Source organism: Anastrepha ludens, chromosome 3 (assembly GCF_028408465.1).
Source record: "Anastrepha ludens isolate Willacy chromosome 3, idAnaLude1.1, whole genome shotgun sequence".
Taxonomy (NCBI): Eukaryota; Metazoa; Arthropoda; class Insecta; order Diptera; family Tephritidae; genus Anastrepha; species Anastrepha ludens.
The window spans coordinates 23,930,637-23,947,583 of record NC_071499.1 but is presented as its reverse complement, the minus strand read 5'-3'; the positions used below and the strand labels follow the sequence as shown (position 1 = coordinate 23,947,583).

The 16,947-nt window shown below is 38.6% G+C and overlaps 1 protein-coding gene and 1 non-coding gene across 4 annotated transcripts in view; one reads left to right on the top strand and one right to left on the bottom strand.

Annotated features, from left to right (window-relative positions):
- Positions 1 to 16,947, top strand: part of LOC128857173 (double-stranded RNA-specific editase Adar) — a 40,048-nt gene that overhangs the window by 11,119 nt on the left and 11,982 nt on the right. For all 3 annotated transcript variants that reach the window (XM_054092801.1, XM_054092799.1, XM_054092800.1), the window contains exons 5-7: positions 5,325 to 5,493; positions 12,816 to 12,915; positions 13,028 to 13,507. In XM_054092801.1, coding sequence (XP_053948776.1) covers positions 5,325 to 5,493; positions 12,816 to 12,915; positions 13,028 to 13,507 — 749 coding nt within the window. The remainder of the gene's footprint in view (positions 1 to 5,324; positions 5,494 to 12,815; positions 12,916 to 13,027; positions 13,508 to 16,947) is intronic.
- Trnae-uuc (transfer RNA glutamic acid (anticodon UUC)) lies at positions 880 to 951 on the bottom strand. Its single transcript has one exon. It is a non-coding gene; the product is annotated as a tRNA-Glu (tRNA).

Genomic DNA, 16,947 nt, shown 5'->3' with positions numbered 1-16,947 from the left:
TTTTTTAACAAACAAAACTCGAATTTCAATTGCATGCGGTCACGTATTTTTTAACTAGAAAACTACTTTGTACAAAAAAAATATTCTCTTAATAAAATAAAAAAATAAAAAAAAAATGTTCCTATAATTAAAATTAAAAATGAAAAAAATAATTCCCTATAAATTAAAATAAGAAAGAAAAAAAAATTCCCTATAAATAAAATTAAAAACTAAAGAAAAAATTCACTATAAATAACATTAAAAAAAAATCCCTATAAATAAAATTAAAAACAAAAACACAATTCCCTATAAATTAAAATAAAAAAGAAAAAAATATTCCCTATAAATAAAATTAAAAAAGAAAAAATGAAATATTCCCTATAAATAAAATTAAAAACTAAAGAAACAATTCACTATAAATAACATTAAAAAATTCCCTATAAATAAAATTAAAAACTAAAGAAAAAATTCATTATAAATAACATTAGAAAAATCACTGTAAATAAAATTAAAAACAAAAACACAATTCCCTATAAATTAAAATAAAAAAGAAAAAAATATTCCCTATAAATAAAATTAAAAAAGAAAAAATAAAATATTCCCTATAAATAAAATTAAAAACTAAAGAAATAATTCATTATAAATAACATTAAAAAAATCCTTATAAATAAAATTAAAAACAAAAAAAAAAAAAAATTCCCTTTAAATAAAATTAAAAACTAAAGAAACAATTCATTATAAATAACATTAAAAAAAATCCCTATAAATAAAATTCAAAGCGAAAAAAAATTCCCTATAAATTAAAATAAAAAAGAAAAAAAATCCCCATAAATAAAATTAAAAAAGAAAAAAATATTCCCTGTAAAATAAAATTAAAAAACAAAAAGACAAAAAAATAACTTCCCATACCGGGAATCGAACCCGGGCCTTCTGGGTGAAAGCCAGATATCCTAGCCACTAGACCATATGGGACACCAAAACAATCGTGCCCAACAGCTAGCACGTGAGGTTACTGTATTATTGTTCTTTATTTATGGCTCTCTACCTCTAAAAAATGTAGCTGCTCGCTTAACCAAAATAGTTTGCGCAGCAGAGCTGCCTAGCAAAAATCCATACATTCTGCTACTGTGTTAGTTTTAATTATCCAAGAAAACTGCTTCTCTACCAGTCTTTACTATATTTGAGGTGTTAATTTAACGCGGTTAATCATTACATTCATATTCAATATTCAAATTCCCCTGAAATTGTTTTTGTAAACAACTTATGAAATTAAATTGCCGCTGACATGTGGTTTAACTGCAAATGTTAAGTTAACAGCGCCGGCCAATTGCATAGGTAAATATTTTTAAAGCATGCATTCGGGCGCAAACTAACAACGGGCATGCATGTCATTCTGTTAGATAGAGTTTTGATGCAATCGGGTATGCTTTATTTTTGAGTAAAAAAAAATATAAAAAAATGCTGGAAAAAAGTAACATTAAAACAATAAAATTAAAAAATACAAATAATTTTTTTTTTTTCAAATATATTTTATAAAAAACAATGAAAAAAAATTTTGATTCAAATAAATTTTTTTTCAAATATGTTTTATAACAAAAATAAAATAAATTAAAAAAAAAAAAATTTATGTAATAAAATTAAAAAAAAAAAATGCTGAAAAAAGTAACATTGAAAAACAAAAACACGAAATGTGCAGGTAAACTCGTTTAAATAAAAGTCCAGAGCCCACTAGCAGTTGGCTGACAGCGGAGTACTGACGGATTGGGTACTGTACCTTCGCTTCTTCAGACAAAACTGCGGCCATTCGACCTAAATAAGTTGAATTTTGACTCGTCCCCTTTTGAAATAAAGGGATGTTTCTAGGAGTGTACGCTCTTTATTCGTTACTCTGTAGAAAATCTCTGAGAGGGAGTGGCAGAACGGGCTCCGGGGCAAGGAAGTTGGCCTCAGAGCCAATTCTGGTTAAAGAGTCAGAAATCTCGTTACCCGCGATACCCACAAGTCCCGGGACCCATTTTAGCATCAGGCTATTATGTCTACCGATATACTTCAGCCTGGATTTACAGTACGCGACTACCCTTGAAGTAGTTGGGGGGCTGTCTAAGGCCATGAGCGCAACTGGGCTGTTGCTGCAGACCTATATAGATCTGTCTCTCCATATGTTTCGCCTCCAAAGTTCATCGCTTCTTGAACAGCTTACACCTCCGCTTGAAACACAGATGTGTGCATTCCAAGAGCAAAGTACAGTTTTTTCCCGCTGGATTCCACGTAGACCCAAGAGCCAGAGCCGTGCTTGGTCCTGGAGCTCGGTTCTGCGCAATTCCGCCCTCGAAACTTTTCAACATGAAAGAAGTCATGCTGATGGGTTTAAAGCTTTTGTGGCTGATGTAGTCATATCTTCCAACCTTAGGGATGAATGCGACCCTCACCATCTTCCAAAAGCGTGGTATATAGGCCAGTGCCAGGCATGCAGTGAAGATTTTCTTCAAGGCTGCTGTCGCGGACTCTGCTCCTTCCTTCAGCATGACAGGATATATGCCATCTGCTCCGGGCGACTTGTAACCGCGGAAAGATTTGATGGCAAATCGCATGGGGGCCTCATTCACCACCGAAAAGGTGTAGCAGCTCTGATAACATCCTCTTTCAATAAGGGCTGTTGCCGACTGACGCTTATCTGATTACTGAGATTCCATCAGCAAGCTGAGTGTCTCACTTTGCCTCTCCGTGAAGGAGCTATCAGATTTCCATAGTGACCCCAGCTTTGCTGTTGCGTCTCTTTTCAGGATCCTAACCAATTTCGCCGTGTCACTCAGAGATTCCCTATAAGAAGGTCTTTTCGATTCCCGAATAAGCCGCTTATAGTTCTTCTGAACATCACGGTATCGCTCCCAGTCCTCAGCAAGGTTAGTCTTGAGGACCCGGTTTAGAAGTTTTCTCGACTCACGCCTCAACATCTGGAGCTCTCGATTCCACCAAGGAACGGGGGGAGTCCGGTCAGGGAGAGGTCGAATTGGACAGGTTGACTCAAAACATTAATAGTTAAGGCAGCGTTTCTAGGTAGAGTTTTTCAACAGCCGACTCAATGCCCTCAATGTCTTTCCGAAGTCTTGGTGTCATCACGCCAAGGTGCCTTCATTAGTTTCACTTCATTTTAAAGTTAACCAAAAGTCTTAAAGTGCTAAACATTTCAACCCTGAGCTTTTCAACTGTGTCTCGCATCGCCCTGAGGCATCTTGTGAAGAAAGTCACAGTACAAAAAAGATTGGGAATGCCTGAACTTCTCTTTAAATAATTAAAATACTTATGATTTATAACTAAACATTTAAAATTGTAATAATAATTAATAACTAAAATATCTTTTGAAAAACTTAACACTTCTTGGGAAGTTAAAGTCACCTCCAAAGTTAGTTCAGAAAACGATCTAAGGCGTAAAATATGTACAAATGGTAGTCGATCACTAGCAAAACTTTAATGTAAACCTAACGCACAAACATATTTTGATTATTTCTCAAATAAATATCATACCTTAAGGGGGATATTCTGGTCTAGACGCCTTAATGTTAGCTATTTTTAAAACTAAGATAAAACAAGGAAGAACATTTTTACTATCTATTTCTTCTATGGTTCTATTAATATTGGAAAAGTATAAAAAAAAAATAGTAAACAAAAAATAAAAAAATCGTGGAATTACAGGCTACAGTCGAAATGGTGGGTGTATGCAGACTTTTGTCGGTCACTGTATATGTACAGGGTTTGATTGAAAAGTAATGAGCCTTCCCGCGCGGAGCGTCTGCCAAGCGATCAACCGAATCGGCTGGTGGGGGAAAATGATCGTTGGACCTTCCCCTTCCACTAGAAACCGGTCCCAGTTCGCTGGCAACAGCGGTGCAGTCAACATCCCTCCGCGCGTGAAAGCTGTTTTAAAAGTGTGTTAGGATTTTGCAGTGGCGAAAATGCAGCGATCGTTGGAGCAACGTTACTCGATCAAATTTTGCGTAAAGCTAAAAAAAGCGAGTACCGAAACCATTGGGCTACTCAAGGAGACTTATGGGGCCCAATCTCTGTCCAGTGCCCAGCTAAAACGGTGGCACAAGTCGTTCAAGGAAGGCCGGGCTGGAACCATGCTGATCATCTTTTTCGACTCTCGAGGCATCGTCCACAAGGAGTTTGTAGCTCCAGGAAGCACTGTAAACGCGGCATTTTACAAAGAAGTGCTCCTTCGGCTAAAAAACCGCGTCGCCCGGGTTCGTCCCGACCTCGTCAACAATTGGACCCTTCATCACCTCTACATTGGCCAATATGAGGGCTCGTAGTGCTTCCCTACCCTCCCTACAGCCCAGACCTGTCCCCTCCGGACTTCTTGTTCCCGCGCCTGAAAAGAAAGCTGAAGGGGAGGCGTTTCGACTCCATCGAGGGGATCCAAGAAACTGTGACAGCCGAATTGAACGCGATTCCGGCGGATGAGTTTAAAAAATGTTTCCTGCAGTGGAAGGACCGCTACCAGCGGTGTATTGACGCTCAAGAGTCCTATTTTGAAGAATTTTAGTTGTATAAGCCAAAAGGTTTAATAAAACTGCTTAAAAAAAAAATAAGACTCATTACTTTTCAATCAAACGTTGTATGGAATAAATAAAGGTTGTGTGAGATACAAAAGATTTTATGGAAAGAACGAGTCCTCAAGTCATCCGGTAACATCTGCCGTTCATAGTGCGATTCGCTTCACTCGGCCCGCTTAGACGCCACGTCACAAAATCCGCTGCATCTCCGAAAATAATTCGATAATTTTGAAAAATCCGTTGAAGGGCATATTTTTGAATGGCTAAACTTTGAAAAATCGATTTTTTTCAAATTTCTAGACCAGAATACCCTCTTAAGTCTATTTTCCAACAATTATTTATTAATAATTCATAAATACTTAAGCTCTTCTAACTTTTTTTCCAATAGCAAGCATAGAAAAAAGGCCGGTAGCGTAAACAACAAATACTTTTATTTTTTAGCTTTCTTTTTTAATTATCTAGACGCCTAGTTTGCATTTGAAAAAAAAAAACCAAAAAAAAAAATCGATGACATTTTCACATACTTAATTAACACTTGGCATTTTTTTCTCTCAAACCAACTCAACTCTAGAATCTCCCACCCCACTTAACTTAAGCGTATACTCGAACAACTTAACTACTACAATTACAATTACATAGTACATAGTACATACTAGATAATATTTTAATTATTATTAATGAAAATTAACAATAATACAACAAAACATGACATGCGTCAAACAATTAATCTCGTATTTACTAAAGTCGCATAAACAAATTTTTCTTTTTTTCAACTTTTGATTTTTATAGCCACTGCAAATCAGTCGATTTTCGTGAGGAATCAAGACAATGGGCAATACCCGTACAAACTAAAATCCGGTGTTCATTTCCATTTGTACATCAATACAGCGCCTTGTGGTGATGCACGGATTTTTAGTCCTCACGAAAATGACACTGGTGTTGACAAACATCCAAATAGGTTGGTAAACAAAATCAAATGAAATTACAAAATTCTTAAAGTTAAACAAACTAGACTACTACTACTAAGTATTTGAACAAAAAGACTTGCAAAAAAAAATGAAAAAAAAAAAAAAAATAATAATAAAACTCATACAAATAAGTATTAAAAGTCACTGTTTGAGGAACATTTGAATTGAGTTATGCTTCCCATTTTGTTATTTGTAAGAAATTTATAAATCTATGTATGTATATACTATATACTACATATTTATTTTAGAAAAAATTATATTTGAATTTTTGAGTGAGTACCAATCGAATTAAGTGGAGTCGTTAAAAAGTGAGATGCGCGTATTCGATGTCACGGCATGATTTTTACCTACTGCCACGAATCATCAAAGTGCTTCGATAAAAATAGAAATTATTGAAATTAACCATTATTCTAATATTGCTACGATAGGAATGTACGTAATCAGCGAGAAAAGTTGGGCCACAACCCGACGTATTCATACATTTCACGCGCTCTCGTTTTATAGAGCTCAGAAGTCCTTTAAAAAGGACTTACAAATGCTCAGAGAGGTGCTACTAAAAGTGATTTTCCTTTCATTAGTTCTACTATGTCCAGATTACCTTCCACGAGAAGTTGTAGAACCACTTCAATGCGATCGCAAAGATACTGCAGACATGCAGCATGTTTAGGGATCGCGAAAGCGAGGAAGATTTCAACATTTTGTCCGCGATCAGCTGCAATCAATGCTCTGACGACGCCATGGTGCAGAACCAAACCAGTAAACTCCTGTAAGCAGGAGATCAGATATCTTGCGTGTGCAGGTAACATTTCTCTGGTCTGGATTCCAGGACATATGAACATTGAGGGTAATGAAATTGCTGGTGAGCTTGCCAGGAAGGGATCGACTGAATTAGGCTCAGCGGTCACCCACACGGTCATCGGCATCCCTTTGACTATTGTTGAAGAGAAATTGTACAACTTATTTCTCAGGAAAGCATAAATCAGTCAGATGGAGCTTCATTTTTTCGTGTGGTATTTCGAAAATCCTATGGCTCCAGTACAATAGACGCAGGACGCAGTTAGTCCTACATTCACCACGTCATTCAATTTCCAAACTCGTAGCTGTGTTTACCGGTCATTCGACGATCGGCACACACGCAGAAAGGCTGGGTTTTCCATTTAATCTCCATTGCAGAAGCTGGGGGGACCTTTCAGGGTCCTCCTCTGAGCATTTTCTCTGTAAATGTCTAGCCTGTTGAGAACTTTCTCTGTAAATGTCCGAATTTGACAACCAGACGATTAAGACCACTGGGTGTTCGTTTTTTCGACAGCCTGGAGCAGTGTGCCAACCTAAAGCCCATCAACCTTCTCCATTCTCAACAGCTCTGGTTGACTGTGGATATCTGCCTATTGGAGGTCTTGTAATGGTATGAAAACAGCAGTGATACTTGGGTGTGCCAGACGGGTTCTTCAACCATTTCACCTACTTACCTCAATCCGATCTTATTCCAAAAGTGTGTGCGACAAGTGTAGAAGGTCCTCACTAGTATCTTTCCAGTCATGGTTTTATGAATTTTAAACCTCCGCTCAGAAGATATCAACGATAATTAAGCCTTACAAGAAGAAAGATAAATATTAAACTCTGGTAATTTCCGTTCAATGCCTTTAAATTTAGTTCTAGATTTATTGGAAGTTCGCACTTCGACCTCGCGGCCTTTTGTGTCCTCTACTCATCACTGTACCTCATACAGACCCAGTTCCCTTATTAAACTTAAGATAGAGCTGCGTTGGGCTGACTGTAGGTGCCTTTCTTCCGGCTGCAAATGGTCGAGATGTCTCAACCCTTCTGTGAAGAAGGCGCATTGGAGTCTCCTGGCATTCTTTACAGAAACGAAAAGAATCAGTGAAACATACCCCGATCATGTGCAGATGATTACGCAATCTGCGATGGCCTGTGAGAATGCCCAAGAAAATTTTCATTTTATCCTTAAGGAGGCTTACACGATTTTTAAATAACTTTTGGTGTACGCCTCAGGATTTCGTCTAGTGTAGTCTCATAGTTTGGTGCCAGCTAACCGTTCTTAGCCTTAGCTCTTCACTTCTAAGCTTCTCTTGGACGATGTGTTGTCCCTTAGCAAGGATGGATCCATAAACTGTTGCTACAAAGGTTTGTTGATATGTGCGAATACGTTTGTTGTGTATAGGGTGCGTTTTATGTTTCAGGTCCAGCGAATTTTAGTATTTTGTTTTTGAATAGCCAGCTTCAATATTTCTACAATCTCCTTAAAAGCATTTTTAGATATCTTGTAAAATCTCTGAGATTCATAATCATCCTCTGAAAACTCCATCGTGGCAATGGATGATCGATCGTTTGAGTTATTCCCAATGTGCGGATGCACCCAGCGCTTCCTTTTCTTTTATTTCGCCTCCGAAGGAGTAGATAATATACAGAGTCCGGCACTCGAAGTGTAACCAATTAAAAAGGCCATACATATAGTTTGGAAAATTACTTTTATTCAATTCAAAGTAAAAAATGTGTGAAAATAATACAAAAGTAAGAATGAATTTACTTTTGCTCGATATGACCACCTTTCCCCTTGACTATGGCTTTGAGACAGTCCAGAAACGAATCGCAAGCTGCCCGAATGTGACTTGCAGGTATTTTGGCCCACTCGCGGACAATGGGATTTTTCAGCGCCTCGAGACTGATGAATCTTTTAGTTCGGACTTTGCTCTCCAAAATGACCCAAAGAGACTAATCCAACGGATTCGCGTCTGGTGAATTTGAGAGCCATTGTGTGGACGTTATGAAGTTCGGAACGTTGTTTTTTAGCCATTTTTGGTTCACTCGGGCTTTGTGAGACGGTCCCGAGCCCTGTTGAAACGTCCTTGGTCTGCCACCAAAATGTTTGTCTGCCCACGGCTTGAAAGCAACCACCAGAATACTTTCCCCATGATATATCGCATTTACCTTGACTCTAGGCCCGATGAAAACGATTGGAGAGCACCCATTTGAGGTTACCGCGGCGCAAACCGTCACCTGTGGCGGGTGCTGCCTTCTGGTGGCCAATCGATAACTCAAATTCGCGTGTGAATGGCCCGTCAAATAAACCCTATAGTTTTTGGGAGTTTACGAATTGCGTTCGGAAATTGACCATTTTCGGCCAAGCGAATCAACTCCTTTGCTCTCTCAAGTCTGACTTGTTACTGCTTTGGTGTGAGATCATGCACCTTTTGGATCTTATAAGGTTTAACTTACAGATCATTTTTCAGTATGCGGCGGATGCTGCGGTCAGATATTTTCAGTTCTTTCACCGTTTGATTGGCACTTCGCCGAGGATTTCGATCAAGTCGCTTCTTCACTAAGCTGCAGTTAGTGATGCCGTAGCTGCAACGCCATAGCCGTAATCATAATCTTAGCCGCAGCATTACAGCCTTTATCGATTGGTCATGCTGTAACCATAAACAGTAAATATTGAAGTAGAATCAATGACTTAAATGCATTTTGTCTAAAAATACGGATAACTTTCCACTAAGCTATGTAACTAATTTTTCGTCGTTCATTTCTAATATTCAGATTTTTATCGCAAATATTAAAACAAATGTCAGATATATCACAGCTGCTTACACTCACGAAGAAAACCGAAATTCCAATAGGTACATACGGCCACCTACGGCTATGGTTATGGCGTTATGGTGGGGCACCTAGAACCGTTTACAGTTATGGCCATTTGTTAAATCAGAACAGCTGATTGCTGTGGTTTAGGTTATGGTTATGGCGGTACAGCACCACTAATTGCAGTTTAAATCAGCTACTTAATTTTGAGAATGATGTAATTGAGAGAGAGAATTGTATGATATAAATTTTTCGCTATTTCTTTGTCACTTCGATTTTCCTTGCTTTTCAAAAATTTAAAATTTGATTGCGATATAAAGATAAACAAAAAATTTTATTTTAATAATTAATTGGCACAATCATTATTTCATTAGATTAGGTTAGGTTGACGTGCCTGGCTGAAAGCCATCACATCGACCTATTGGTCCTAAGTGGTACCAGATGGAGCTTGGCCCTTACGTTTCCTTGTAGTAGGGTTTTTGTAATAAGCCTGCGTCTTTTGCGCATCTAAGTACGCTCTGAAGCTCTAACCCCGAGATACAGTCTAAACTCTCATATTTTAGAGCTCCTAAACATTTCATTCGGGTTCTAGCTAATGCAGGGCAAGAACCTAGAGGTAATAGTTTACCTTTCTTCTAGTTTATTGCAAAATTGCATTAGTTAATTGGTAGTTAAACATTATATGCGACTGCTTTGGTATTTTAAATAGGTAACAAATTTTTTGAATTCATTTGACTCCATCAAAAATATTTATTATTAGTGGCGATTGGACCAATCCTACGCTTCATGAGAGCCACAAAATGGTTCTCGAAGAAAAATAAATGAGGTTCCCGTGTCGCAAAGTGGTATCACAACACACCTCTAAGGTCAAAGTGAGTTGGTCGTACAGACCAACTACCACCATAACCTTACCTCACCTAGTGGTAGTTTAATCCCAAGCTCTCTGCGTGCTCTCTCTCAATGACAGACCAAACCAAAATAACAGAGGCAAAGAACACCTGACATTTTATGTAGATTGGCGCATAAAAAGTTCTTCCTTCAGTCTGTAAAGTGTGCCACAAATGAGTGACTAGGAACGGCAAATGAATTGATTTAAAAAAAAATTTAGCGGCAGAAATTTCCTCGAAGATGAGTTACTAACTGCTGAGAGATGGCCGCTGTTAGAAATTCCTTTTCTCTGATTTTCTCTCCTCAGAGGTCATTAAGTCTAGGATACACTCGCAGTATACCTCCCGCACATAATTGACTACTGCCTGAAACATACGAATATAACTTGCCATTCTACCGTCGGTAGAAAAATGAGTCCGTTGCCTTTGGCTTTGTATCGTTAAGCATTGGTATTTCGTTAGAAAATAATAATATATTTCCAACTTAGAGTAGAGAGATATCGACATTTCCTTAATTGTTGGAGATTCAGTATTCAAGACAAACTTACTCGACTGTGAGATTCCACTAACTTTTATGCATAACCCTCCACATCCATACGACGAAAAAATCGGTATTCTCTTCCTCGCTCAACGAATGTCAAATGCCAACTGATTAATGTCTGCTTCTTCTTGATTGGCGCGATAACGGCAGACGCGATTTTTGGCCGAGTTTAGCAAAGCGCGCTAGTCATTTCTTTCTTCCTGGAGCTGGTATATATTCTCATAAACTTAAAATCGAAAGATCTGTGCGTCTTCCTAATGCTTGCAGCGTCTTTCAGGCGAAAGTTCTGGCAATTGGGGAAGCTTGTAGGCTACTAATCGCAGATCCCTCTTTTAATGGTAATATCGCTATTCTTTCGGATAGCCAAGCTGCAATCAAGGCACTGGGTTTGGCTACAACAACCCCTAAAATGGTGGAACAGAGAAGAAATAGCCTTACAACCTTGAGTGAAAACCATAAAGTTACCTTAATCTGGGTTCCGGGGCATCGGATCATTGAAGGTAACGAAAAAGCAGATGAACGGGGATCTGTCATGAATAACGCTCTTGCAGAATCGGTATTCACACCATTGGGTGCAGTCAAGAATGTAATTTCTCTAAAATACCTCCGAACCGCGGATTGTAGATGAAAATACCAGACGAAATGCAAAATTAGCAGAATGTTATGGCCTACTTACAACCTCAAGCAATCGTCGACATTGATAAACATGAAACGACGGGACGCCTGGAGGCTGACGGCAGTAATAACTTCTGATCTGGCGCAAAACAAGCAGCCAAAATGGGCATCCCTCACAACACATACTGTCACAGTTGTAAACAACCGGGGAAAAAGGAAACAATCTTCCATTTCCCCTGCGAATGCCCTACCCTATGGAAGGACAGAATGTTAACCCTGGGCAAACGGCTGTTCGGGAGTCTCGAACAACTGTCTGGCTCAGATGTCAACAACCTAGTAAGGTTAATGAACCGCACAGACTGACTATATCATGCTGTAAATAACTGTTAAACAAGTTGGTAACGAGGATGTGGCAACAAAAAGGTGCGGAAGCGCTAATTGGATTCTGGAAGAATCACCACTCTAACCGACCAATCAACCATTTCTTTCTCGTGCTAACTGGCGCCAGTTGAACATTCCAAGTGAAGCGAATTCCTTCTCTTAGCTAAGTCCTTCTTCACCTGATTTTTCCAACGCAATGGAGGAGGTCTCTTCTTCCTCTGCTACCACCAGCTCGTACCGCATCGAATACTGACAAATGTCAACCGAAAAAAATGGCGGCTAAATAAGATGACGGACCTCGACCTTAAGAATGATAGAATAAAAGATTGCGGCTATCAGCGAGGCGACACGTCACACAAGTGCAGTTGCGTGAGGGAAATGTGAAAATGAGTGCTCTGAATGCGAGAAGAAGATGAAATTACACAAATGTCACATGAAACGTGACGTCAGAAATGTGAAAATGAGAACTCTGAGTGTAAGCAGAAGAAGAAATTATACAAACCTCACACGAAACGTGATGTCACACACAAATCTATTCTGTCAGATTCATTGAGAGTGGAATAGCTATACAATATGGGCGCCACCTTTGTTTTTTTGTTTGTTCGTCGTGCCCAGACCTGAACCATAAAATGCACCCTATAGTTTTGGTACTCACTCAAAAGCTGCTCAAAATTCGAATGGAAATACAAAGAATGCTAAATCTACTCCAGATTTACCACTCTTTGTCCCACTATACTACAATTTGCATAGTGTTCTATTTTGAATTTACTTACACTTGAAAATGCGTGTCTTCCCAAGGCGCAAAATAAAAATAAAAAAACATTAAATTAGGTATGATCTGTATTAAATTTATTTTATTTTACAAAATGTACAATCGATAAATGAATTCTTTCTTCTCTTTTTTCTCTCGATTTCTTTTTTCCAATAATTTAAATATTTTAATTTATTTTTGAAAATATCGTTTTTCCGTTACTCTTTTGTGTTCGCTTCTGTTGCATTGTTGGTGATTTTGCTCATGTCCCTACTATGCCACTCCGCTGTAAACTACTGCGTCTGCGTGCGATCGCTGAAACTGCTATAAAAAATAATAAAAATGCGATTAAATGACTAATCATCACCCTAAATCATATCAAATCAAATTTTAATTTGAAATGTAAATTTTCAAAATGCCATAATCCAATACGCATAAACAATTCGCTGATCGCTCGCATTTTGTGCGGCCGCTGCTGCTATACTTAATTGCTCTTGCTACTTATCCAACGCTTATATGGCATGCCATGCCTTGTAATGGCAGAAAGGCGCGTGGTCAATTGCGTACTAAAATCGAATCGGGTGAGGGGACTATACCGGTTAAAAGCAAAGAGGGTCTACAGACATGGGACGGTGTACTGCAGGTGAGTATCTTTTAAACTTTTCTCTCTTTTTTTTTTTTTTGTTTTCTACCCGAGATTGCCTTTTACTTCGACTTGTGCCAACTTAAATTAATATATTTGCACTTCTTCGCAGGGCGAACGTTTGCTGACCATGTCCTGCTCGGATAAGATTGCACGCTGGAACATCGTGGGCATACAGGGATCTCTGCTGGCCTCCATTATAGAGCCAATTTATTTGCATTCCATAGTGTTGGGCAGTCTATTGCATCCCGAGCACATGTACCGTGCCGTTTGCGGCCGAATAGAGAAATCCATACAAGGTCTTCCGCCTCCCTATCATCTGAATAAACCTCGCTTGGCGCTAGTCACATCCGCTGAGCCGCGTAACCAGGCTAAGGCACCGAATTTCGGCATCAATTGGACCATTGGGGACAGTGAGGTTGAGGTGGTGAATTCACTTACCGGCAAAACGGTCAACAACCAAATATCACGCATTACCAAGCAGATGTACTTCATGAAGTATGGCTTTTTGATGAAAAATTTGCCTGGCATACCAAATCGCAAGCTGACTATCGATTACGGGCAAGCAAAGGAGAGGGTTAAGGACTACCAGGTGAGAAAAAAACTTCTTTTTTTTCTTGTTCACTCCTCTTGGGAGCATTGGGCCTTGCGTTGGTTTCGATAATTTATTTAATTTCTGACAGGGTAGGTGATTAGCCTGCCGCTAAAAAACATATTTTTGTATAAATTTCAAGTTTTCATTCGGTTTTTTTGGCTTTAAAGTATTTTCTTTATAGCTTCAAACGTAGTGGAAATATTTGGAAAAGATTAAAACAAAAACTGTATAAAAGCTTGCGATCTCTTCAATTTGAGTAACCTGGCCCTAACTACTATTAATTCGTTTTCCTACAATTTCTTCTCACATACTCGTCCACCCCATCGCAGGATTATAATCACTTCACTATTTTTTTTGAAGTGAAACTTCTTAGGTGTCGATGGACGAGCGAGAATGGAGAGTAAAATTTCAAGGCCATGCAATGTTTTGGGCATTTTCGTTCCACGAAAGAGAAAAAAGGTATAACGTAGAGGAAAAGGAGAGAGAGAGAGCTATACCTTCTATATATCTTAGATTCACTTTAGGCTATTTTTCCTGAGTTTTTCCTTGTATTTGCTAATTTCTAGTGAGAAATAACACTGCCTACTTTTTGGCGCAAACTTGTAGGAAATATATTTTTGGTGCCTACTTTTTGGCGTGATATTTCCTTGGTGCCTACTGTTTGGGGCGTTTTTTGGTCCAAATTTTTCTGGCGTTGTTTTTTTTGGCGCCAACTTTTTGGCGCTTATTTCCGTTTCCTGGCTAGTGCTTGTGCGTACTATAAAGTGCTATCCATTCCGGTGTCGGATTTATTGGTATTGCCTTGCGGTAATTTGTGCCGTTGCTGCGGTCCAGGAATCGCTGCGTTTGTGCGGTTGATAAACGCTCGGAGTAGTGCGCGTTGTTGCCACGGTTTGCGTCCGGCGTTTACCTACACCGGTCGTGCCTTCTCCGTTTTTTGTAAATTTTGTCATTTGTATTATCTGCAAATGTTGTGAATTTATCTAGATATACATTCTTTCTCTCTCTCTCTCTCTCTCTCTCTCTCTCTCTCTCTCTCTCTCTCTCTCTCTCTCTCTCTCTCTCTCTCTCTCTCTCATTCTCTCTCGGGTGTCTCCCTCATTCTTTGTCTGTCTTGAAAGTTGCACTTCTGTTATGTGTACTACGCTACGCGCACTTTTTTTTTAATTTTTTTAATGTATAGGTACAGTTTTGTAAACTTTCAAACTTTGTACAAAATTTTTAAAAATTTCAGCAAAAATTTTAACCTTTTAACCAAAATTTTTAGAGTTTTTCTGGGTATGTGGTTTTATAGTCCATTTAATTTTGATATAATAGGTCTATTTATAAGTTCGTGCGGTTTTACAACAGATGGCGTAACTTGATTATTATTCCATCGATCCACATTTCCAAACATTCATTGGAGAGCTACTGTCGTAAGGCACAAACGTCAGTATAAGTTTTTTATTTGAAGCGTAAACAACAATATTTTTACCACACTTGAAAATGTCGAATTTCGTGCCAAATAATGTGTTTTTGCGGGGAATTCTTCTTCATTATTTTAATATGAAGAAAAAAGCAGCCGAAAGTCATCGTATCTTGGTGGAAGTTTATGGTGAGCATGCTCTATCTGAGCGAACGTGCCAGAAGTGGTTTGCACGCTTTAAAAGTGGTGATTTTGGCTTGGAAGACGAAGAACGCGAGGGTGCGCCGCCAAAGTTCATGGATACCGAATTGGAGGAATTGCTCGATCAAGATCCGGCTCAAACGCAAGAAGAGGTTTCAAAAACTTTGGGAGTTGATCAATCAACCATTTCCAAACGTTTAAAAGCCATGGGAATGATCCGAAAGGTAGGCCATTGGGTGCCGTATGAATTGAAGCCAAGAGACGTTGAACGCCGTTTTATGGCATGCGAACAACTGCTTCAACGGCACAAAAGAAAGGGTTTTTTGCATCGAATTGTGACTGGCGATGAAAAGTGGGTCCATTACGACAATCCAAAACGTCGGGCAACGTATGGATACCCTGGCCATGCTTCAACATCGACGTCGGCGCAGAATATTCATGGCCTGAAGGTTATGCTGTGTATCTGGTGGGACCAGCTGGGTGTTGTGTATTATGAGCTACTGAAACCGAATGAAACGATTACGGGGGATGTCTACCGACGACAATTGATGCGTTTGAGCCGAGCACTGCGAGAAAAACGGCCGCAATACGCCGATAGACACGACAAAGTTATTTTGCAACATGACAATGCTCGGCCACATGTTGCACAAGTGGTCAAAACATACTTAGAAACGCTCAAATGGGATGTCCTACCCCACCCGCCGTATAGTCCAGACCTTGCGCCATCCGATTACTATCTCTTCCGATCGATGCAACATGGCCTGGCTGACCAGCACTTCCGTAATTACGATGAAGTCAAAAAATGGATCGATTCGTGGATTGCGGCAAAACCGACCGAATTTTTCACAAAGGGAATCCGTGAATTGCCAGAAAGATGGGAAAAAGTAGTAGTAAGCGATGGACAATATTTTGAATATTAAATTTGTAACCATTTTACGTCAATAAAGTTTCAAATTTCGAAAAAAAACCGCACGAACTTATTCATAGTCCATTAACAAAGTACAAAATACTTTTAATTTTTTGGAAACTTTTTTGTTGATGGTGCGAAGAATTTTTATGGATGAAAAATGCAAAAGAAATTCGAGGCTTTTCTTTGTATGGAGGAAAAGGTGTGACACCTCAGAGAAAAATTAAAAAAAAAAGTTAGTTTGAAATCACTTCACTTTAAAACTGAAACTTACCCTTTATTACACTAAAATTCATAAGGCTTTACAATTGCATACCCATACGTTCTAAAATTTTAATGAAATCTTGAAAGTTTTTTTTTTAATTTTGTATTTTTGCATTATATGGTTTTTGTTGTATGAACTATATTTAAAAAAAAAATTAGCGAGACTTTATAACTTTGCAAAAGATGTATTCGACAACTGAAGAGAAGCCAGAGGTTTGAGATCTCATAATGGTATCAAAACGGAGTTTTAGTGCTACTTGGGGAGTGCCAAAGTGGTACTACCTACCTGTATATGAGAAGAAATTGGGCGGAATTAATTGGGCAATCTTCATCTTTCATCTTTTTGCATGTGGTCTCGACTCGACTCTTTGAATATTAAAAAATATTTAACAGTTTCGATGCGTCAGAACGGTTTTGACACATCTTACATCTTTACTAAACATCCTTTGCTTCACACTACTATGATTTAACCGAAAGAAGTTTGAAGCAATTAACTACATGTATTACAACAAAAAACACATGGCCGTCGTAAAAAATCCAAAGGACAAATTACCTGTTAGGATGCTCTCGCGTATAACTACAACCCTTACAGATCACTGGAAGGTAGGGAATCATGCAGCCAGACTTAACCTTCTTTTCAATACCATCTGCAGAAGCAGT